This window comes from Sceloporus occidentalis, unplaced genomic scaffold, assembly GCF_023333645.1.
Source record: "Sceloporus occidentalis isolate IW3139 unplaced genomic scaffold, rSceOcc1.0.p SCAF_1, whole genome shotgun sequence".
Classification (NCBI taxonomy): Eukaryota; Metazoa; Chordata; class Lepidosauria; order Squamata; family Phrynosomatidae; genus Sceloporus; species Sceloporus occidentalis.
In genome coordinates this window covers 17,796,758-17,822,078 of record NW_028316981.1, presented here as the reverse complement: position 1 = coordinate 17,822,078, position 25,321 = coordinate 17,796,758, and the positions used below count along the sequence as shown (strand labels likewise).

General features: G+C 43.3%; 2 protein-coding genes across 3 annotated transcripts; both read right to left on the bottom strand.

Moving 5' to 3' along the window:
* Positions 1-3,283: 3,283 nt before the first annotated feature.
* On the bottom strand, positions 3,284-13,742 carry LOC149321007 (uncharacterized). The gene is made up of 4 exons (XM_089489101.1): positions 13,626-13,742; positions 12,017-12,129; positions 10,295-10,461; positions 3,284-4,839 (listed from the first exon to the last, which is right to left on the bottom strand). The coding sequence occupies exons 2-4, from the start codon at positions 12,120-12,122 to the stop codon at positions 3,514-3,516; spliced, it is 1,599 nt and encodes a 532-aa protein (XP_089345227.1). The 5' UTR covers positions 12,123-12,129; positions 13,626-13,742; the 3' UTR covers positions 3,284-3,513.
* Positions 13,743-19,059: 5,317 nt separating this feature from the next.
* Positions 19,060-24,736, bottom strand: LOC149321006 (uncharacterized). 2 transcript variants are annotated; one of them, XM_089489077.1, is made up of 3 exons: positions 24,619-24,736; positions 23,325-23,521; positions 19,060-20,358 (listed from the first exon to the last, which is right to left on the bottom strand). In XM_089489077.1, the coding sequence occupies exons 1-3, from the start codon at positions 24,734-24,736 to the stop codon at positions 19,060-19,062; spliced, it is 1,614 nt and encodes a 537-aa protein (XP_089345203.1). The 2 variants fall into 2 exon arrangements, with proteins under 2 accessions (XP_089345203.1, XP_089345213.1); XM_089489087.1 differs by having other exon boundaries at positions 23,325-23,491; positions 24,628-24,736.
* Positions 24,737-25,321: the final 585 nt, after the last annotated feature.

Below are 25,321 nucleotides of genomic sequence, written 5' to 3'. Positions count from 1 at the left end.
TTTTTACCTAAGAGGACACCTCTCTAGGAATCTCCAGGTCTTCCAGTGAAACTCCATGGTCAACATCTGCCAGATGTTGATCATAGAATCATGCTGCAGGTCCTACAAATGTCTAGGAACTTGTAGGTTCTCCAGCACAACTCAGTGGTGAACCTTTGGCAGAGTTGTGCTGGAAGACCTAGAGATTCCTAGAGAGAACATATTAATCAAAACCACAAATAATCCAATCTGCAAAAGTCAAATCCGCAAATGTAGAGGACTAACTGTAATTGCATGTGTAGAAGAGAGTGGATTCTCTCTTGGGGGGTGGACTTCCTAGTTTTCTTGTACATTATATGCTTAGAACCAGATGTGTTTTGGATTTTGGATTTTAAAAAACTTTTTGGAATATCGGTATTTACAGATATGTACGTAAAGAGATATCTTTGAGATGGTACCCAAGTCTAAACCCAAAATTCACTTACATAATTTTATATGCAATATTGTTTAATAATTTTGTACATGAAACAAAGTTTATGCGTATTGCTGTCGTTGTGTGCCTTCAAGTCATTTCCAACTTATGGCCAGTGTGGCATAGTGGTTTGAGTGTTGGACTATGTCTCTGGGGAACAGGGTTCAATTCCCAGCTTGGCCATGAAACCCAATGGGTGACCTTGAGCAAGTCACATGTTCTCAGCCTTAGGGGAAGGCAGTGGCAAACCTCCTCTGAACAAATTTTGCAAAGAATACACCGTGATGGCCTTAGGGTCGCCGCAAGTTGGAAATGACTTGAAGGCACACAACAACAAGGCAAGCCTGCCATGAGGTTTTCTTGTCAAGTTTCTTCAGAGCAGGTTTGCCCTTGCGTCTCAGAGAGTGTGACTTGCTCAAGGTCACCCAGTGGGTTTACATAACCGACCTGGGATTCGAGCCCTAGTCTCCAGATTCCTAGTGCAACACTGAAACCACTATACTGTGCTGGCTGTCTTTATGTCTATTGAACCATCAGAAGCAAAGGTGTCACTAGCTCTGGATAAGGGAGACTCAAATTGTATGTATTTCCATTTACAGATCTGAATCAGAAGCAACCTGGCTGGGAGGCCTCTAATGCTGCTTCCCCACCCCAGAAACACAGAGACTTCCCCAAGTGGCTACTTATATAATTGAACCAGACCACAAGTTTCCCATGAAATGTTAGAATGGAGAGGAAGCCAAGAATTGCTCTTTTGCTGCATGATCTACCCATTGTGGAACCTGATAAATTCTCTCCCTGCCCCCTGCCTCCAATTTCATGAGAGCCAGAGCTTTTAATCCAAATTCTCTACGTACCAGTGTTTTTAGTATTACCAGTACACGAAATTGTGGTAGTAAGCATGGTCCAGTATTGGGGGAAAATTTGGACATAAATTAATAAAATATAGTAACAATCAGAAAAGGAATGGAAAGTGTGAAGGCTGAATCTGCACAGCAGAAATAATGTAGCTTGACACCACTTTAACTGCCACAGCTCAATGCTATGGAATTCTGGGATTTATAGTTGTGGCACCAGGGTGCTCTGACAGACAAGGATACATATCTCACAAAACTACAAATCCCAAAATCCATATCATGGAGCCACAGCAGTTAAAATAGTGTCAAACTATATTATTTTTGCAGTGCAGATTCAGCCTAAGACTTAGGTCCAAAACACATTGCAGAAATAATCCAGTTTGAGACTGCTTTAACTGCCCTGATTCAATGCTAAGGAATTCTGGAAACTGTAGTTTTGTGAGATATTTAGCCTTCTCTGTCAGAGAGCTCTGGTGCCACAATAAACGACAATTGCCAGGATTCCCTAATACCAAGGACACAAAGCAATAAGTGGGTTATTTCTGCAGTGTGTTTTGGACCATTGTGGCTGGAATCCTCTTGGTAATCCCAATTAAGGTAGACCAAATTAATCAATAGCTGAATGGGGAGTCAATACATAAGTAAATTCAACTGATTCAATAGCTCTAGTCGAGATTAATAGGCATTTAATCCAGTATCCACACATCAACCGATGTCAAGCAAAAAGAAATGACCAAAAGGTTACATAACTGTTAAGGAAAGAAAGAGAATTTTATTGATACTGGATTTCTAGCAAATAAAATTATCAATTTATACACACATTTGATTGAATCCTTAAATACTCATCTCAAATCTCCATTCAAAATGGCCCCACCCAAAGAATGACTGTTAACTGCTGTGATTCCAAGACAAACCCTAATCCAAGACAAACTCTAGGCACTTTCTTATCTGCTCATTTCCAGAGGACATTTATGTCAGCTTATCAAACCATATTTGAGATGTGATGCACAGCCAAAAAGACAAACAAGTGAGTCCTTGAACAGATAAAGCCAGAAATCTCCTTGGAAGCCAAGATGATCAAACTGAGGCTGTTGTACTTTGACCACATCACAAGAAGGCAGGACTCATTAGAAAAGACAGCAATGCTAGGAAAGGTGGAGGAAAAGAGAAAGAGAGGAAGACTGCACACCAGATAGGTCATAGGGCTCAAATTGTAGGACCTAAGTAGAGCAGTGGAGGACAGGGAGCTTGGAAAAGTCTCATCTAGAGGGTTGCCATGAGTCAGGGATGGATGAAGGGAAGTTAACAACAACAATCTACCTACTGTGTTTCCATTCCATTTGTCCAGTACATTTGGGACCCAAATAGGGCCTGACTAATAATAAGAATTCAGGCTTTTTAACATAAGTTTAAAAAGGCAGAAGGAGGAAATGCATACTAGAAGTCTGTAAAATGATGGATGGTGCAGAGGAAGGGAATAGGGTCATTTTTTCTTCCTTCCTCAGCCAGGAAGAAGAGATTGCTTGATGAGCTTTGCCTGCTTAATGAAACCAAACAGCAAAAGACCTTCCTAACACAACGAATTCACACATCACAAAACGTGGGATCAGGCAATGACTTGGATGGTTTTTAAATGAAGATGGGTGGACTCATGGAAGATTAGGCTTGCACTGCCTACCACTCATAAAGACAGCATGCTTCTGAATACCTGTTTATAGATAACAACATGGCCAAGTGTTTGCTCTCATGCTTGTCCTAGAAGTATATGATAGCCAAAGTGGGACGTGGGATGGTAAAAAAGCTGGACCTCTGGTCTGATTTAGCAGTGCCTAGTTTGTATACTGTGGCAACAAGAGGAGAAAGATGTTGTACAAAAGAGTAACAATTTCCATAATGCTGTAAGTGTAGACCAGTATTTCCCAAACTTTTATCCTCCAGATGTTTTGGATTTCAGTTCCCAGAATTCCTGAGTGCTGTCCAAACTGGTTAGGGATTCTGGAAGCTGAAGTCCAAAACACCTGGAAGACCAAAGTTTGGGAATTGCTGGTATAAACCCATTCTGATACAACACAGACACAGGTGACCCACAGTTGTAAACAGCCCACTGAGCACGCTACTCTTTCTGCTCTTGGAGCACTTCCGTGACAAAACACACATAATTATGCAAGCAAACAATATTCAACACAGTCCTTATCACTAAGCCAGCTAAAACGGAAGGTCATTCTCTGTGGGAGATGGGGTTTCCTCCCAGTTGATTCGCACCTCAAGGCCCTCCCTACTGATCCTCTGGCGGAGCTCTTCATAGGCTCTCTTGTTGATATCTGGGCACCTATGCAACTCAAGGAAGCTCAGCTCATTGTCTGCAGACAACAGCAAGTGGATAGTGTGAATGGAGACTTCATTTTCTGTCAGTGAAAGACTAATAAGGTTTGTCAGGGCATGGCTAGGAGGTTCCAGCACCTTCTCAAACAAATTATCCAAGGAGAAGGGCAGTCTGTACAGGGACATGATTTCCAGCATTGGGGAACGTTGGAACACCGAGACAAGGCAATTCTTAACCTGTGTGGCATGTTGGCAAGACAAGGGGTTCTCTTTTTCAAAAAGATCTAAGGTAAAATAACAAAGCAGGGGAAATTTAAGGGAAGTAGGGCTGGTACCATGGTCCAAGGCTATGTTTGGCCGGCAGGGAGGCACTTGGGGGTGGAGGAAAGCAGCAAATTCCTGCAGATTTGGGCAATGGCTCAGCAAGGTATGAAAAGACAAGGCATCTGAATAGCCAAAGTCCTTGCACCACAGGGATTGAAGCTGGGGCCCAAGGTATGCAGTCACTGCGAAGAGGTCTGCCAAGTCCCTGCCATTGATACTGAAGACTGACAAATGGGTGAGGTAGCGGAATGACAAGAGACTTTGGAGGAAACTTCCATTACATTCCTGAAACACTGTTGCTTCTTCCAAGTATGGGCACATGGCACTGGCTACAGGCAAGAAGGACTCTCTCACATTAAAAACTTCTTTGAGGCCAAGAATATATCTGGATTGCTCCTCATTTCCATGAAGAAATGGCCTGCCCTGTGCCAGCTGAACTAGGGACGGAAACCCAGAGGGCATCTGAGCACTATCCAAATGTTGGTTGTGGATCAGACACATGGCTTCTGGGAGAAGATCATGGATCAATATCCTCAGCCTGGGTAATGCCAATAACAAAAAGGCCAGAGCCCAGGTCAGGCTTTGACTTTTAGGGATGGGCTGCAACCCATGAACTCTAAGCTTCTGCAGTGCTGGGCAGCAGAAGGAGCTGGCAACAGGGTCATAAGCCAAATAGAGGAGGGAATCTGGCAAGAGTCTCTTGCAGTTAAGGATGTCCAGTTTTTGAAGATGTTGGCAGGAGGAACCCACAGCTGATAATACTTGGGTGTTGCATTGTGTCTCAGAGAGGTCTAGTGCTACAAGATGTGGCAAGCCTTTCATCAGATCTACTAGAGCCTCTGCAGGGATCAGGTCACATTTCTTGAGGTCCAGTGTAGACAGATTCTATTTTAGGAAAGAGAGAGGGAAAGGGAGCAAGTAAGTGAGACATTTGTTTTGGTTTGTACCCTAGGCATGGATGAATGTGTGTTGCTTCCCACCATCACTCTCTAGCCGGGGAAAGAAACATCAGTGTAGTCTCTTTTGTGTTGTTCCTTTAATATAGGTACTGAGGTCACTTCTATTACAGTAATGGAAAGGTGTCCTTTTTTTTCTCATGTGGCCAAAAGTTGAACAAAATGTATGAGAAAACGCACTTACTCGGTCCAATGCCCTCTCTGCTCCCCTATCTTCATAAAACATCAACATGGGAGACAAAATCCAGGTCCCACACAGGTTGAGTCTCCCTTATCCAAAATCCCGAATTCTAAAATATTCCAAAATCCAAGACTATCCACATGGGTGGCTGAAATATAACACCTTTGTTTTCTGAAGGTTCGTTGTACAAAGACTTTTGGGCAAAATAGAGCAGCACAATACGTCAGCTTGGGGGCAGCTTAGAGGCAAGGCATTTAGACAATGCATGCCCAATGGCACTCCCAAGCCAGCATCACAACACCCACCCAACCACATACCAGGCAGTGTTGTGGTGCTCATATGCCACATGCCACAGGAGCACTGAAAAGCTGCCACCATGGCAGAAAGGGTATCCCTTTTCCAGCCCAAATGCCACTGCTTTTTGGTCTAGAAAAATGCCATATTGAGGTCATGGTGGGTGGTTGCCATGACCCCGAACCGGTGATCAAAGGGACGGAGTCAAACCATCTGTTTTGGCCTAGAGTTTCATGCACAAAATTATTTAAACTATTGTGTATAAAATCACCTTTAGGCTATGTGTCTATGAAACATAAATGAATTTCATGTTTAGACTTGGGTCCCATCTACTGTTTTACATAAAATCCCGAATGTACACATTTCAGAACATAACAAAAGAAGAGATACACTTTTCTCTGCTGGTATGAGATACACTTTCTCTGCTCGTATGTTGTTGTTGTTGGATCCTTTCAAGTCGTTTCCAGTTTACGGTTGGAATGTGACCCTATCATGGGGTTTTCTTGGCAAGATTTGTTCAGAGGAGGTTTGCCATTGCCTTCACCTGAGGTTGAGAGCATGTGACTTGCCCAAGATCACCCACTGGGGGGCCATTCACATTACCCTTTACACCGGTTTTGAAATCGAATCTTCCACATGATGTTCATATTGGACCCAATTCTGTCACAATCCATGTTGAGGCTTGCACAAGGAAATGCCCCTTACCCCGGGGTATCCAGAATCAGGCTAAAATCCATCTTTTCTCAAAAGACTCGGGTTCCGCTAAATATGAACTTGCCCTCAATCATGATTGGGGCAAATTCAGGGAGGGATTAAGGCCAGAGGGCGGGCAGAGGTCAGAGCATTCCCTCCCCTCATCGGAGGGGAGGGGGAGAAGGAAAGAGCCGAAGGAAAATGGGGGATCTGGATGCAAAGGGTGAAGAGCATAAAAGGAGAAATCAGGGTGATGAGGGCTGCAAATGGCTATCAGAGGGAGGTGGGGGGGGGGGGAGTGGAGAAAGTGATGGAGGAGAAAGTGATGGAGGAGGAGGAGGAGGAGGAAGGAGCCGTGGGAAGAAGGGAGCCTGGAGGGCATCCTATGATGGAGGAGGAGGATGAAGGAACCAGGGCAGCTCAGAGGGAGGTGAGGGTCAGAAGGAAGGAGGAGGAGGAGGATTGCCCAGGGAAATAGGGCTGTGGGGCCAAGCTGGGGGATGTAGGGAAATGGATGCAGCAGAAGCAGCCTCTTTTGACAATTTATGCGCATGATTTTTTGGGTGCTTGCTTGTTCTACTTTCACTTCCTCTTGCTCCTGGAACTTAAGAGCCATTATTATTATTGTTATTGTTATTGTTATTGTTATTATTACTAGTGTTATATGTGGATGCTACAGTCAGAATGCCTGCGCTGCATTTCCCTTTTATTCCCAATTGATTCCATGGGTCTACTTTAGTTGGAACTGACAGGTCAGTCTCTCTCAGCCTCAGTGGAAGGCAATGGCAAAGCTCCTCTAGCAGGAGGGAAAGGGTCAGTTCAGGTCAGGTCAAAGGCAGGGCATGAACGGAGCTCACATCAGCCACTTTCCTCCCTTTTTTATTTTTTTAAAATTAATTTTGACAAAATGTGTGCATGTTTTGTTTTGTTTTTTCTTGAGGCAGATATATAGATAGATAGAACCTGGCTAGCTGCTTGTTCACTTTCCCTTTCATTTGCTGGATTCCAGCAAAGGGGAAATGTTGCAAAGGGCAAGACTTTTTTTTCCTTTGCGAATCAGTCCTACAATTCGAATGTTACATTTGTTGCTCTTGTCAATTAGGCAATTGGCAAAACGATACATGCTTTTGCTATTGTCTCTTCAGGACTAGCCCTGAACTGCTTTTAAAAGCAAAAAAGAATGCAAGGCAATAGCATCCTTTTCTGGCATTTCCGAGGTGAGGAATTTATTATTATTATTATTATTATTATTATTATTATTAGTGCAAGAGGCATTCTGGGGTGGAAAGGAGTGGGGGATACAGGATGCATTAACTTGCATTTTGGGGTTGAAAATGGGGCCAGGGGCAGATCATAACCTGCACTGACCCAAATGCCCACAGCACACACACACACACAAGAGGTTTATTTGACAAAATGTGCGCACTTTGGGGCATTTTGTGCATGGCTCTTTAAAAAAAGGAGGGGGGAGTACACTTCCGATGCCCCTGCAAACATCACCTATGACGATTGCTTGATTGACAGCAGGCGCCCTCAAGTTAAACCCGATAAGGCATTCAGGTTAAAATGCCCCTCAATCGTAGTGGGCACTCACTAACGGAGAGATTCGGGGGGGGGGGGGGCAATCCGGATCTACCCAGTTCCACCCACGTTAAATGGGCCAGTGGGAATGGGGCCTGGGTTTCATGGCTAAGTGGGGGATTGAACCCTGGCCTCTAGAGTCATAGTCTAACACTCAAACCACTACACCACACTAAAATTTAAATGCAAAGTGATGCAGCACTTACTTTCAGACACTTTTGTAGCTTTTTGATCCGACATTTTGACTGGGCCAATTTTTATATATTTTTATTTTTGGCAGATATGCTTTTGTGATAGATACATTATGCTGGAACCTATAAGGACCTCCAGTCAAAACTGGTGATCACTGTTGCTTCTTGTAGCAAGGTTAACCATTCAATGAGTGAGGTGCTTCCTTTTCTCTGTACTGAATCTCCTATCATTGATCTTCAGTGGGTGACCCTGTGTTTCAGACTATATGTGATTTTATACTCTTCTCTCATGTGGGTGACCCTTTGTTTGAAACCATATGTGATTTTATACTCTTCTTTCATGTCTTACTTTACCAAGAACTCTCAGGGGGCATTCTCACTGGCTTAAATTCCGAGTTACAAATCAAATTCAAGGTATAGCGTTCCTATTAGAAACTGAATTAACTCTAGAACAGTTCTAGATTAACCCGCAATCGTTCCCACTAAGATCCGAATCTTAACCCGGGTTTTTATTTAATCCGTGTTAAGGGTTTATATACCGGGTTAAAAAAATAGAAGGGTCGAACCTACAATTTTCCCTTGATTCGGGACAGGAATCGGAGTATTTAAATAGGAACGATCAGCCTCTGAAATCGGGTTAACTGGATGGGAGGGAGCAGAGCGCGATGGGCTGGCTCGGGGAAGTCGCCCTTTCTGTCCCCATCCATCGTCGCCATCACCATCTTTGCTTCCCTCACCCCTTTGTCCGCGGCGGTCTTTCGATAAGAGATAAGGCTTATTAATTTTTAAATTTTTTTAATGGTTTACAGGCGCTTAATCTCTTCAGCACTTTAAGCGCCTGAAGTCCCGGCTGCTCAAGTGCCTGCATCTGTCAAAGGACTCTTAAAGGCTTCCCCCGGTGGATTGCAACCTCCCCTCTGTGTGAGGAGAGCAGAGGGTGGATGCACAGCAATCTGGGGGGAAATAGAGCCTTTCCTTCTCTCTTTCCCAAATGGAATCTGGGGAGACATAGGAAACCCTGGATGTGTGTGTGTGTGTGTGTGTGTGTTTGTGTGTGTGTATTCCACTTAAACCCACTGCCTTCTCCTCCTTGATCCGATTTTCCAAACACACACACACACACACACACACACAGAGAGAGAGAGAGAGAGAGAGAGAAAGGAGGAGGCTGGGTCCATAAGCCAGCCTGATTCCATGCCCTCCTTTCCCAAGGCATGTCCTCCATTGCTCCCCCCTGTCCAGGAGGACTTCCAAAATGCCCTCTCTCCCCCTTTGCACAGTCCAAAACCACACACTCCTTCACGCAGAGTCCATAAGCCAGGCTGCAAAGAGGAGGAGAGAGGCTGGGCCAGGGAGGTGTGTGTGTATTCCTTTAAGACATCTCTCCCAGGGACAGCAAGGCAGCTTGTGTGTGTGTGTTTGCACACATGTATATATACACATATAAATGTATATTTTGTGTGTGTGTGTGTGTGTGTGTATATTAAGGTGAATTATAAAGTAACAACTTTTTTAATTTATGAAAAAAACCTCATCTGTAGTTCAAAACCCACTGTAGAAATAATACAGTTTGAGACCACTTAACCTGCCCTGGCTCAATACTAAGGAATTATGGGAACTGTTGTGTTTGTGAGACATTTATCCTCCTCTGCCAGAGAGTGCTGGTGCCATAATAAACTACCATTCCCAGGATTCCCTAGCACTGAGTTATGGCAGTTAATATGGGGAGACACAGAAGAGGACGAATAAGGCTCCTTCTTGTCTGCGGAGATGCAACAGAAGAGCCTCGGATGCAGCCAAGCAGAAGTGCTTTGGGGAGGCAGTTTTCCCTCTCCCTCTCTTACTTTTGTTATTTGTGGGGAAGGATGGTTGAGGGAGAGAGAAAACTGCCTGCCTCCCCAAAGCACTTCTGCTTGACTGCCTTGGAAGAAAGACCCCAGAGAGGTTGGGGGAAGTTCCTCCAGAGAAGCAGTCATCCTTCTGGCTTGGAGATTTGGGGAGAGATTTTTTGGAGGGGCAGCAGCCAATGAAAATCGTCTGCATCTGAGGCTCTTCTGTTGCGTCTCTGCAGACAAGAAGGAGTCAGGTAATGGGAAAGCAGGTACAGGATACATTGGTGCATGTTACTCTGAATTATTGTGACGTCATGCTGACATCGCTTTGATTGACAGCCGAAACAAGTGAATGTGAACGAAAAAGTAACAGAACCGGTTTAAATATACACCGATTCATTCATGAATGGGAACAAAACCAGGACAATTACAGCGAATCAAAATAAAATGTTAAGTAAATGGGAACGATGAAGATAAAGCGATTTGAAAAGCGGGATAAAACTCGCTGTATTTTAAGTCACTTTATAATGAATCGCTGTATTTAAAATCGTTGTAAATCGTAAGTGAGAATGCCCCCTCAGTTATCTCTCTTTCACACACACTCCTGCTTACTTTACAGCGCATTGTGATGATCTGGGCAGTCACCTCATTGACCAGTTCAGGGCATTTGCTCAGATACAGCTCCTTCAGCTGTGGCAAAAAGAGTGAGTGGAGCATGGCAGAGGTTCGTTGTTCAGTCTTGGCCACTATGTCGAACAGCTTCAGGACAAGAGAGCCCGCTGAATAAGGAGAAAATATAAATTAACTTTGTAGAACCTGGATGAAACGGGCCAAGACACTTAGACAGATGCTCTGCTCAGGCACCTTTCCACAATACTCAGTCATAGGGCTGTAATTCCACTTTAACTCCCATGACAACAACCTGTGGGATCCTGGGATTTGCAGCTTATTACAATTCCCAAACAGAGAGCTCCAGTACCTCATCGTTCTTGTTGTTGTTCTGTGACTTCAATTCATTTCTGATATTTTTATTTTGGATACTTATGGCAACCCTAAGGTGAACCAATCCTGGGTTTTCTTGGCAAGATTTGCTCAGAGGAGGTTTGCCATTGCCTTCCCCTGAGGCTAACCAAACTACAAATCCTAAGTTTCCATCAGGTTTAGCCATGGCGTTCAAAAGTGGAACCATAGTCCCATAATTATGCCATGTGAAGGGGTCCTAAAAAGTTAAGAGCCAAGAAATCATGGCAGGGGAGGATAGGTTTGAGATGGGGTCACTAGGGCATTTTCTTATTTTATAGTAGGCCCGTGGTATCCACTGAGGTTTGGTTCCAGGATCTACCATGGATGGCAAAATATATGGATATTTAAGTCCCATTAAATAAAATGGCAGAATCATAGACTCATAGAGTTGAAAGAGGCCCCATGGGCCATGCAGTCCAAACCCATTCTGCCATGCAGGAACTCACCACCCTGTGAGGGAGTGCATTCCACTGCTGAACAGCTGAGTGTGTCTTGTTTACACAACACAGGGCCAACCCCTGAATCAAGTCTGAACTGTCTTCGCAACACCCATACCCAATTTGGGACTTTCTTCCCCTAACCTGTGTTTAAATAGCTCACCTTTTGCTGTGTATTTTTGGCTCTCTTTTTAATGATGACAGGGGCTGTCTTCATTCACAGTCCCTGCAAGCTGCCTGGTGCCACTGCTGTAGGTACAAGTCACTCTGAGGTCAGAACAAGGCACCCAGCATTGACAGCATGGCTGGGTGCTTCATCCAGAGGTGCTGAGCTATGAACAGGGGCTGTGGGGGAAGGCTACCAGCTCTTTTTTTGCTGCAAGAGCTGAACAAATGAGAGCAGGTATGGGATGAATTCAAGGCCAGAATCCTCAGGGGGCAGTCCGGAGTATTCTGGTGAGTGTAGACCTGCACTTGGTACATTAAACAACTTGAAAGAGGACCATACAAATAACAAGGAGAGGGCCTCCTTTTCTATGGCTCACTTGTTTAATCTTCTCTCATTGGGCAGAGTGGAGCGGAGAGTAGTGGCAGTCGACATGGGAGGGCAGATTTTGAATCCTTTGAGGATTGCATGTTTTTTAAAAAGGAAAAAAAGATCCGGGTACTCTATAATTTTTAAAACATTGACCTGCAAAATTACCCCTTCAGCAAAGCAGCTTCCCTCCCCTCCAAGATTTCCTACTCAGATTTTGCAAACTGCAGACTTGTCGCTGGTCCTGAACTTTGCTGCCTCTCAAGGAGCCAGAAAAAGGGATGATCAGGCATCGTGTGCTTCTTATCTACAAGTTAAGGTCCCCAGAGTGGTACTTGCCCAGGTGGTTCTGTCTGTAGTCCTTGACCCAGGTACGGTCCATATTGTTAGCCACATTCTCCAAGCACAGCTTCTGCAGTTGGCTGACAGTCTTCCTCTTCGGCATTGGGAGTCTGTAGTCACACAAACAAAAAGTGTAAGGAGAGTGCTGGGTGCAGAAGGGATTCTTTTTCTTCATTTATGGTGGATTGAACAGACAAGATTGGCCAATGTCAATGCGGTTTGTCAATGGGAATCAGCACCCTGCCTTCTTCCAGGGCTCTGTAATAGGAACCTTACCCCTAAGAATAGGAAAAGCTAAATAGGAAAATGACACCCAAATGCTTGCTGTGTGGGTCAACCATCAAAAATCCCCCCAAAAGATCCATTCCATACCCCCCAGAAACTCTCCTCCTTCCAGGTCACACTCTGAAAATCCTTTAGAGGACCATCCCCTTATCATACTGCAAAGTGGTTCAGGTACTATTTTGGACTTGTTTATCGGGAGCACAAGAACCTGTGAAGAGTGATGCCAGACGGGACTAAAGCCACGTTCGGCTCAATTATTTATTTATTTATTTATTTATTTATTTATTTATTTATGTCCTGCCTTTCTCCTGATGTAGGAACTCTAGGAGGGAGCTAGCTTGTTTTCTGCTGCTCCAGAGATCAGGACCCGGAGCAATGGATGCAAGCTACAGGAAAAGAGATTGCACCTCAACATTAGGAGGAACTTCCTGACAGTAAGGGCTGTTTGACAGTGGAACACATTCCCTCAGAGTGTAGTGGAGTCTCCTTCTTTGGAGGTCTTTAAGCAGAGGCTGGATGGCCATCTGTCGGGGATGCTTTGATTAAGAGTTCCTGCATGGCAGAATGGGGTTGGACTGGATGGCCCTTGTGGTCCTTCCAACTCTATGATTCTATGATTCTAAAAGGCGGATACCAACCAATCCAAAACTGTGCAAATTAAAAACAATACAAAAGCATTACAAAGATTAAACAATTGAAAAATTAAAAACATTACACATTAGAAATATTAAAAAGTATTTAAAAATTCAGTGTACACAGATCTGATGATTTCCTGTTAGCCAAAAACACTGGGCAATAAATGTTTGTTTTGGGTGACTTCATTCAAGTCCTTTCTGACTTGTAGCAAGTTTAAGGCAACTCTTATTACAGGGTTTTCTGGGCTGAGAGAGTGTGACTTGCCCAAGGTCACCTAGTGGATGTCTATGGCCAAGCAGGGAGTTGATCCCTACCAGTCTCCAGTATCTTAGACCAGTGCTCAGACCTCTACTCCATGTTGGCTCACCCAGAAACACTACTATGGATTTTTACAGTTGTGCTGAACATAATTATCATTGGTTTTACAATTTGTTACTCTGATAAGTTAATAATAATAATAATAATAATAATAATAATAATAAAATTTATTTGTATCCCGCCCCTCTGAGAACAATCAGGGCGGCTAACAAAGTTAAAAATACAAAACATATAAAATCCCTGGTACCCTCCCCTCCTTAAAAAAGTATTAAATTCAATGCAATATTTTAAAAAACAGAACAAACAACAACAACAAACAAACAAATATACAAGTTAAAAACTGACCAGAAGGTCAACAACATCATACCAACAAGCAACCAGTGGGAGCAGCAGTATCTTTCCCAGACGTTTTTCTAAGGCCGGGTTCTCTATTCTGGGAAGGCCTGCCGGAAGAGATCCGTCTTAACAGCCTTTTTAAAGCTGTCTAAGGATGTAAGTAGACGGATCTCATCCGGCAGGCCATTCCACAGTCTGGGGGCAATGATGGAAAATGCCCTCTGGGAGGTAGTCAAAAGCCTAGATTTTTGTGGCTGAAGTAGGCCTCTCCCAGAGGAGCGGAGTGAGCGGGGAGGATTGTAGGGGAGAAGGCGGTCCCGGAGATAGCTTGGACCCAAGCCATTTAGGGCTTTAAAGGTGATAACCAACACCTTGTACTGGGTCCAGAAGCTAATGGGCAGCCAGTGGAGGGACTTTAGAACCAGGGTAATATGGTCCCTCCTGGAGTTGTTATAACAAGGGATGAAAGAGCAGTGTTGGACTTTTGCTGGATTATGGGATTTGTTCAAATGTGATGTAATTGTTTAAATAAATCTTTAATAAAAGCTTTTTAAAAAATGTTTACAAGGAAAAGAGGTAGTGACAACATTACTATTGTTTAGTCTGCATGTTACCTTGAAACTCTCAGACAATTTTGGGCCTTTAGGGTTGATCTGTTAAGGGTATTACCACAGCGTGCACTTTAGAATTTGTTTTAGGACTACCTCTGCAGTTTTATGACTTGAAGAAAGTCATAAAATGACAGGATAACTCAGGAAAACAAGGCAGAAAATGGCCAAAATGGGGAATTCATGTGGTAGACTTTTGGGGAGGCCCTACCTAGATTAACTTTCATAAAATAACTTTTAAAAAATGCAGTAATTCACTATTTCTCTCTTAGGACCCTATCGCATGGGGTAAAAAACATGGCTTAACTTTCACGAATCGAATTCTAATTTGGGAGGCAGATGGATCCTATCATAAGTAAATCGCCACCGAAATCGCTACCCGAATACAGCCCGGGTCCACAGAGATGCTTTGGCGGCCATTTTGTAAAGCAGAAAGCTTCCATTTTCGAAAAAGGGCCAGCTGGGCATGGCTTCAACCCAGGCTGCATCCGGGCTGGATCTGGCCAGCGACTTTGCCAGCGATTTACGTATGATAGGATCCAGCTGCCTCCCAAATTAGAATTCAATTTGGGAAAGGTAAGCCAGGTTTTTTACCCCATGTTATAGGTTCCTTAGTTCTCAACCTCAAGAGCAGGGAGGAAGAATGTTAAATTTGCCTCCATGGAGAGCCCAAGCAGTGAAGATGCAGCTTGTAATGAAAAGTACATGTTCAAAACATGCACATACACGCACATGTAGACACAACCCCTCATTCCTGCCTCCTTGTTTTGACTTTTTCAGGCATGTGAACCCACCCATCCTTCCTCCTCTGCTATAATTCATGGCTATTTCTTTAATTAATTCATATCCTGACTTTTCTCCAAATATGAGAGTTAAGATGGCTCACTGTATAAGCTACAACTTGTTTCTTAAGTGCTATCAAGTTAACTTATGGTGACTTTCCAAATGAGAGACCTCCAAGTCACTCTGTACATTTGGGATTGTCTCATGATAGGGTTTTTATGGCAAAAAGACATTCAGAAGTGGTTTCCCATTGCCTTCTTCTGCACAGTACAATTGGCCGTCCGTATCCACAAATTTAAGCATCCACAGGTGGAAAATATACAAAAATATATACAAATTCCAAAAACCAAACCTCAGCAGATTCAAAGGGCCCACTGTACTAACAAGTGTTCACTATGGCACTGCCGCCATTGTCTCTGAGCGACCCTCTACCAGTGCCACCCTCCACTACTGCTGCTGCCCAGTACCCATATGGCACATTTCATCTGGCTCCTCCGAGAAACCTTGCCTAATGTTGGAAACCCTACTAGTAGCAGTGCTACCAGGGGAGCATAGGCTCTTGCCTCACAGAAACACACAATCCTGCAACCGGGGGGGGGGGGGGGGTAGACAAGTCTTCTTCTCCATTATAAATGGGACAGGCAGGCATTAATTCTTGTGAGATGATTTTCCTCTTGGTTTACAAATGTGTCCCAGAACAATAACCACCAACCTGCAGGATCCCTCTTTCCTCCAAACCCCCACTCTTGCTCAGATGGACCAAATTTTAAAAGCAACCAACCTCAGCTTCTGTGCAGTGTGCCTTCTTCACTTGTCTTGTCGCAAGTCAAACTGCCTGTAGGTCACTTGGACAATTTAGTTCAGGTTGGGAGGGAGGGAAGAGTAGAGACATCTGTGTGATAAATCTGATTGGCTTATCAGCCTCCCCTCTAAGAGCCTTCCTTCTCCTCTCCTTCCCTAATTCTGACTTCATATGAGTAAAAATCTCCTTTCCCCCTTAGCTTATGCTGGTCATCAAGAGTGCTGGAGAAGAGTTTTCTTCTGTACTTTACAGGTATACCTTTAGAGTTCCTGGGCATTGCTTCTTTAACAGAAAATTTGCTTCCAGTGGCAGAGATAACAGACAGAATAGGGAAAGGTTCCTACATAAGAAGAAAGAAGAGCACTTCAACATGTTCCAGCAAACCCTTTTATTCAAAACTAACAATCTGCACATGTGAAATGAAGGAACCAGGTCAGAATCTTTACCTAAGTAAATAAATTCACTTGCAAGTTGCAACCTTTAAGACACCACTTGAAAACATCTTCCAAAAAGGACCCAGGGATTTTTTTTCTCTTTCTTTCTTTCTTTCTTTCTTTCTTTCTTTCTTTCACCAGCCTCCTCTTTTCCTATGAGTTCCATTTTGGTGTCCAAACATATAGTTGTTGTTGTGTGCCTTCATGTCGTGTCTGACCAATGGTGATCCAAAGGAAAACCTATCATGGGGTTTTCTTGGCAAGGTTTGTTCAGAGGAGATGTGCCATTGCTATCCTCTGAGGCTGAGAGTGTGTGCCTTGCCCAAGTGGGTTTCATGACTGAGCTGGGATTTGAACCCTGGTCTAGAGCTGTAGTCCAACACTCAAACCACTACACTATGCTGGCTCCCCAAACATATAGATCTCTGCTTTTCCTTTTTTAAAAAAGTTAAGGGTAGTGGATGAAACAGGTGTATTTGCTCTCCCTTTTTCTCTCTGTTTTGCTGTTCAGACATGCTGAATAAGGGAGCCAGTGGCATCACTAGGGTTGGCACCACCATAGTGTCACACACTCCTTGACCTCCTCCCATACCACTCCATATAGAACCCTCAGCAATGTTTTTTATATTAATGTTACTCAGAAATCATAATTCCCGCATACCACTGAATATAATGGCAACAGTTACGACATAAACAATTAGAACAATTTAAATTATATCTTTAAATTACAGTCTCATACACACAATCCAAATGTATTTACATTTGCATAAACTCATGTGGGTAAAGTGAAAATCTGGCAAGATTTCATTTTTAAGAAAATTTTAACATAATGAAAATGTTTTTTTAAAACACTTTTTAAAAATTAAAATAATTTAAAATTTTAATTTTTTAAAAATTGGGGCCTCTCTTTTTTCTTCTCACTGAGTCTCACTCCACTCACCCCATGTCTTCTGCATTTTATAGTGAGACAGGTGAACATCACAGCTGATATCTGCCACAAGGCAGATGTTGGGAGTTTGTTTTGGACACACACACCCCGTGGAAATGGTAACTTGCATATATGAGAGTCCCATAGAGTATAATAGCACATGTGTCCATGGTGTGTGTGCAGGGCTGCGCCTGGGCACAGGCACCCATTTTAAAGATAGTAGCCCATTCCTCCCACAAACAGCGAGACCATGGACTCCAAGCCCATGCATATAGAGGGACAACTGTAGTCTTTAAAACTCTTTGAAATCAGTGTATTCAGCTGCTGAATCTCTTCCGAGAGGTCATTCCAAAGTCTGGGCAGCTGAAGAAAAAGTCCTCTGGCTGACAGTTGCCAACCTAGTCTTGCTTGACTGGAGTAAATGTCCCTCAGAAGACCTAAGCATACAGGGCAATTTATATGGGAGGAGGCGATCCTGAAGGTAACATGGACCCAAACCATATAGGGCTTTAATGGTAATAACCAAGACTTTGTACCTTGCCCAGAAACTAACTGACAGCCAGTGGAGTGCCCTTAATATTGAGGCAATGTGATCACTCCTAGATGTTCCAGTAATCATAGAATCATAGAGATGGAAGAGACCACAAGGGCCATCCAATCCAACCTCCTGCCATGCAGGAACTCACAAGCAAAGCATCCCCAACAGATGGCCAGTCTCTGTTTAAAGATCTCCAAAGAAGGATCAATCTGGATGCCATATTTTGAACTATATTTTGAATTAGTTGAAGTTACCAGACTTGGTACAGACATAGCCCATTGTAGAATAGGGAGTTTATCATATGATGTTTAAAGCAACTTACCCCATCCACATTTAATTTTGAAGCCAGATTTTATTGCATGTGCCAGGAGCTGGGCAAGTGCAACCTGGCTGCAGTCCGGGTCCCAGCTGTGCTTATGTGGCATCTTTTCAAAACGGAGAGTCTGCCATTTTTGAAAAGGTGTCAGATAAACGTGGCTGGGACCTGGGCTGCAGCTGGTTTGCACTCGCCTGGCCCCCAGTGCATGCAATAAAATCCAGTTTCAAAATTAATTGTGATCGAGCCTTAAAGTTACCAGTACCTGCACTACTCTCTTTAGGTCCTCCAGCTCTAGGAAGGGGTGCAATTGGTGTTGTCAGCCAAAGCTGATTGTAAGCACTTCTTGCTGTCGCATCTATCTGAAATGCCATTTGGAGGGACTGATCCAGAAACACAGATCCCATGCTGCAAACACAGTCTCTCAGGGGGAATGTAACACCATCCAGGATTGGATGACATACCTCTAAACCCAGATAAGGACCCTTGACAGTAAGTGCCTGTGTGTGTGCACATACACACACAAACACACAGTCTTTGTTGGCCTGCAGCTATATTGATCCCCAATAAGCACCCATCTTTTCTGCACTCCCAATATAGTTCAGTCAACACTTGTATAACCAAACCCAACTTTATTAAAATTAAGAAAGACTATTTTGGCTCCAGCAGAAGGGGACCTGCCACTACATACTGGAGGGGAGGGGGTTGTGTTCTCAAGACATGAAGATCAAAGTCTTCCTTGGTTATTTTTCGGAGGGCTGCCGACCTTCTCCTCATCCACCTCAGGTTTCTGAGCACATGCCCAGCTTCAAAAGAGTTCAGGTGGCTTTCTGAGGACAACAGAAAGCTATCAGAAATTTCAAATGAAGCAGCAGCCCCAAAGCTAAAACAGGGGGGTTGCCAGCACCTTCTCAATTGTTTAATCTGGGAAAACAGTTAAAGAAACCAGATCCAAGGTTTCTAGGTGATGGAGTAGGAATATAAAGCCAGGAAGGCAGGAGATTCTTCACATCCCCAGAGATGGACCTGCTACCACAGGCTCGAGGGGAGGGATTTTCATTCCCACTCAACATTTAGATCAAGGCTCTCCTCATCAACTTTCTGAAGGAGATCTTCATAGTCTTGCTCACAGATATTTGAGCAGTTGTCCATTTTGAGGTAGTTTAGCTGATTATTAGAGGACAACAGCAGGTTAATAGTGTACATGGATATATCATCTTGGACCAAGGTGAGCTTTTTGAGTTGTTGGAGAGCCGGTTGAGTAGGTGTCAACACCATTCGAAACACTTCATCCAGGGAGAGGGTTAAGCAGATCAGATCCAAATTTTCCAATTTTGGGGAATATTTAAGAAGAAAGGTAAGACTTGTTTCCAAAACCTTGGCATGCCGGGTAGACAGCAGATTCTCTGTGTTGCCATGCATCAAGTAAAAACTGGAAAGCTGAGGGAATCTGAGGGGAGGGAGGCTAATGTCAAAGTTCAAGGCATCATCTTTGTTCACCTGGACATGGTCATCTTGCACTGGGGAGAAAAAAGTAACTCTCAACATTTTAAGATTTTGACAATGGTCCAGCAAGGTATAGAGAGATAGCTCATCTTCCAAGGAAAATCCTTCAACTGCAAGGACGTGAAGCTGGGCCCCAAGGTTTTTTGTCACAGGCCAAAGCTCTTGTATGTCCCTCCTTTCCATGCAGTTGACAGTCAGATGGACAAGAGAGCCCCATGACAAGAAATTCTGACCCCAATTAGGGCTGTTTCTTAGGAACATTGATACTTCTTCCAGGTGGGGGCACACAGTACAAGCCACAGACCAGGAATACTCATCCAGCGCATATATTTCCCTAAGGGCCAGTGACAGTCTAGAACTATCTTCATTTGTGTCGGGCATCCTGCCTCTTGCCAGCAGTGCCAGAGAAGGAAACTCTGGGAATATCCGGATATGGCTAAAATGTTGGTAGTAGATCAGACACACAGCCTCTACAACTGAATCGTGAATCAAGTGCCTCAAGTTAGGCAATGCCAGCAGCACAAAGGCCAGGACCCAAACCAACTCATGTTCATTAGTGGAGGGCATCAAAGTACAAACCCGAAGGGTCTGCAATTCCTGGCAGCAAAGAACACGGTCGACAGGATTGTACACTAGATGAAGCAGAGACTCTGGGGTCACATCCTCACACAGGGAGATATCAAGCTCATGAAGCCCAAAGCAGCAGGAGCCCACAGCTGCCAATACTTGTGTGTTGCACTGAGTCTTTGAGAGGTTTAATCTTGTGAGGTGTGGCAAACTTTTCACCAGGTCAACTAGAGCATCCACAGGGATTTGGGTACAGCCACCAAGATCCAGGGAGGACAAATTCTGTGTCAGAAAACAAAGAACACCAGTAAACAAATGCAAGCCACTGTGTTTGGGTATATTTCTAAGAAGCATGAACAAGACATGCTCCCACCATCACCCCTCTGGCCAGGCAAAAAGACATCCATGTACCCTCACCCTTTTCTCTTTTTCCTTCTTCAGTTAACATGTGCTCTATAGGCACTTTTATCACAGATATAGAGTCTCATGCCTGCTGGCAAAAGCTGCAAAGTGAGCAGAAGCCAATCATTCCTAGCTCAGTAGGCTTGTCTATATTGCATAACACTGGTATGGACAATTCTGCAGGGGTCAGTTTTGACCTCTGCCTCCAGTGCACAGGTCAGGTTATATGGTTTTAAAAAATATTATATGTACGTAGTTGTTAACAAAACAACATTGATGTAACTTAAAAATATATATTTTATGTTGTTGACAAAATAACATTGACATAATTTTTCAAAATAGATTAGCTAACTTTTTTTTAATATAGAGAGCCAGTGTGATGTAGTGGTTTGAGCATTGGAACTACGATTCTCGAGATTAAGGTTTGGTTTCCCACTTAATAATAATAATAAAATAATAAAAATTTTATTTATACCCCGCCCTTCCGGGTGATCAGGGCGGCTAACAGAATGCACCAAAGCGCAAACAACATAGAAGATTAAAAACGTACATTAACAATAATAACAATCCTTAAAAACTTGACCACGGAAACCCACTAGGTGACCTTGGGAAAGTCACACACTCTCAGCTCCAGAAAATCCCTTGATAGGTTCAACTTAATAATAATATAATAATAATAATTTTTATTTCTATTTCCCGCCTCTCCCTACGGATCGAGGCGGGATCACATCAATATTGAGAATACAAATTGCAAAGTGCACAACAGATTAAAAACAACATTATATAACAATATTATACAATACAATACTAATCAACCAGCAGTGTTGCGACAAGGGAATTAAAGCATCTGAATCGTCATCTGTTTTCCATATTATCAAATCAGAGTGGGAGTATTCAACTATAGCAGGTCAGGTGGATATGCCCGCCAGAAGAGATCCATAACTCAGAAATGACTGGAAGGCACACATCTAAGAGGCACACAATAACAAACTTTTTAATAGATCAAGAAATGCATCACCCCTTGCATACTACTACTCAAAAAATATAAAATTTTCAAAAATTCCGTGGAATCCTTGGTTCACAGGCCCACAGCATGAAAGGGTTACTAAATGAATAGCTCTTTACCATTCAACTCAGGCTCATGAATGGACTCTGATAACTGCTGTTACTGAACACAGCACTTTATTCCATGACAGCGCCAGTCAGATGCTAGCTTGGTGGCCTTGGGTTCTACACCAAACAAGCAGTTCAGCTAGAGTTATATAGGATTCTTACAAAAATATGCTGCAGCAGCAGCCAAACTATAACAAACAAACAAATTCCCCAAAAAGCAGCAAGCACTATTTCAAAACTATATATATTACACTTATTCTTTATAGCTTAGTATGATAACAGCAAGAACACTGGGATATCAGTAGAATATGTCAAGATGTTTTGCAACATGACTCAATGTTTTGTACATGTTTAACTTAACTTGAAATCACTAGGAACTTATAACATTTTCAATGTCTAAGCAAAGTGCTTTCTTTAACATGGTTCTACCTTATTTAGCCCTTACTTTCTGACTTTTCCCCTTGATAACCAATGCATCTCTCCACAGGTCCAGATGTGACTGTGGGGGGTATAAACTCACCACTGCTGTGGGTGAAATTAATAAAAGGAAACTGAATTGGAAAAAAAACCTTAATTTTGACTGGTCATTTTTATTATCCTGTGTAGTACATGTTGTGCATACATACTATTTCTTGAGTTCATTTCAATCTAGCATGTACAATCCTAACTTTAGTATTCACAAACCACTACTCTGGCAATGGGTTATATGAAAGCAAAACAGGAAAGTCATCAGTGTATTATTGATAATGAGTTTCAACACCGTGTAAAAGCAGCCACCACATGCCCTGATTTTAGATATAATGGTCATGCTTTTTTTGTTGTCTAACCATTTGAATATTTTAACCCTTCCAAAATACAGGAAAGCATTCGCTCTAGCAAAATTTAATGATTTATCCTCAGCTTTATTGGAAGGGAAATACAACAATATTCTCTATGATCCACACATATGCCCTTGTGGAACTGACACAGTGGAGACAGTAGGACATGTATTGTTATATTGCTTTTTTTATAATGGTTACTGTTACATTTTTATTTATCCAATTCTTAGATGTTTTCCTGGAAGAACTGATAAGTTTTATGTATCCTATTTGCTGGCAGATCAGTGTCCCTCAGTAACAACTGAAGTGCCCAGCTTTTGTGCAGCAGCAATGGTCTGTCGGCATAAAATGGTATTTTAAAGTTTTATAAAACGATTTTACACTTTTAATTTCATATTTTTGAAGAGTAAACTTTGTAATTGGATTCCCAATTAATATTATTTACTTTTATAATTTGATGCTAATTCTATGTTATTTGTGTATATGTATGTCTGATGATTAATGTTTATCTGATGTCTGATCTGTTGATCCTTATTAAATACAGTCCGTCCTCGCCTTACGCGGGGGATCCGTTCCGGATCCCTCCGCGTAAGGCGAATTCTGCCTATGCTCAAGCCCCATTGGAAACAATGGGGCTCGTGTGCGGCGATGTGGGCGCGCGCAGGGCGCAACGGGCGCGCGTGCCCATTCAATTGAATGGGACGCGCCGCCCCTTCCACCCCGCGCACGCGCCACGGCTTGAGCGCGTATGCTCAAGGCCGCGTATGGCGCAGGCACACTGTAATTCATGATATTGTGCATTTTGGTTGGTCCCATAAAGGTATCACGGTTTTGAGGATTTTTGGTGTTATTGTACACCATGTGCAATTTTATACTCCTTGAGAAACCCCTGGCCAGCTCCCATCCCTGGCTTGCCTTGCAGCACATCATGATGATCTCGACGCTGGTCTTGCACACCAGTGCTGGGCAGATACTCAGGTCCAGTTGAGTCAGCTGTGGCAACAGGAGAGAATGCAGCATTGCAGAGGTCAGGAGATCCTCCTCTCCCATTAACTGGAGCAGCTCCTCAACACAGTGGCCAGCTAGGGAAGAGAATATTATTTCATGTAATTCCAGTTATCAATAGGTCTCAAGCAGGAGTTATAGAACACAAACCCAGAACTTTATGTAAACAATTCTGCACTTAACTCCTAACAGGCTGCTGGCACACTCCTGAAATAATGCAGTTTGAAACTGCTTTAATTGCCAGGGCTCAATGCTATGGAATCCTGGAATTTGTCGATTGTGGTGGCACCAGAGCTCTGTGACAAAGAAAGCAAAATACAGTATCTAACCAAACTATACATCCCAGAATTCCACAGCACTGAGCAATGGCAGTTAAAGTGCTGTCAAATGGCATTATTTCTGGAGTGCAGATGCAGCCACAGACTCTTCCCCCAGTGTCTCTCTGCTGGTGCTCAACCACTTTCTGGAAGCTGGTCTCTTGCTCTGTGTCTTCCCTCTATGTCACTAGGCTACTCTTCCTGACTGCTGTCTTAACATTCCAACTTTGTTCTACATATATTGATATTAATATGTTTAGATGTTAAGTTGAGTAAGAGAATCAAGTGGGTGGAGGAAAGTACACCTGCCAGTATGCTGAATGAGAACATGGAGACACACATCCTGTAAATCCAGGAATGACAGGAAAGGTGTGGCTGAAGCAAAATTTGGTAAAATGTTATGCTTTTAAATAATTATTTTAAATGTCAAATTTAAAAACTGGGGCCTTTCCTTTCTCCTCCCACTAAGCCTCACCCCACTCATCTCATCTCTTCAGCCTTTTAAATGGACAGCCAAAGCCTGTTTCACCCAAGGGCAGATGTTTGAGGAGCAGTGGTGTCACACACACACACCCTTAGGGTGTCACCTGGTGTGGTCCTCAAAGTGTTGCCATTCGTTTCAGAACACTGTGGATATCAAAATACAATGGTATAGTGAAATAGCAAAATCAAGGTGTTTTTTTTGTTTTTTGTTTTTTTTGTAAGCTATATTTAAAATATTTTCAAGCCACGGATGAATGAATCCATGGACAAAGACTCTGTGGATATGGAGGGCTGACTGTACTCAACTTTGTTGGACGTCAAGGAGGTTAAAAAAAAGAAGTACCCATGTGGTTGTGTGCCAGCCATCTAGTGTGCTGAAGGCCTTCCAATGGAGCAGCAGCTGAGGTACTTACCCAGGCGGTAGACCCTGAAATCCCTGACCAAGAAGAAGCGCCTCATATTTTGAGCCATACTCTCCATGCACAGATTTCTTAGCAAGGGGACATCTTTTTTCTTGGGCATGTTGCTCCCAAAGTCAAAAGCAAGAGAGAATTCCTGTAACAGAGAAGAAGATTTTGAGATCATGGACAAGCTACTTGGGATCTTGGACTTTGCTTTCCTTAGAGGGGTTTTCTGGAAACTTATCCTCATAAGTCTGTAACGGGCACTATGTAACTTTCCAGCTAGGGTTGAAATAAAGCTCCCATCAACCCCAGTCAGGACAGCCAGTGCAAAGGAATACTCTGTGGATGCTCAAGTCCCATTAAATACAATGGCGTAGTAAAATGATGTCCTTTGGATAAAATGGCTAAATTGAGGTTTGCTTTTTGAAATTTCTCTCTTATTAAAATATTGTCAAGTCATGGATAGTGGGGAATGAGGCCATGGATAGGACTCTATGGCCTCATTCCCACTTACCTCTTGATTTGCTTCCTGCACTGCTTCCTGAAACCGGTTCAGCAAACCTTGTGGTTCCCACTATGTTTGCGCCGGTTTCAAGAATCAGTGCAGGAAGTGACAGCTGCGGCTTCCCCGCCATGTCTCCCTCCATCCTTCCTGCCCAGACCGGGGGTGGAGGAGAGAGGCAGGCCGGGAGGACTGAGGCAC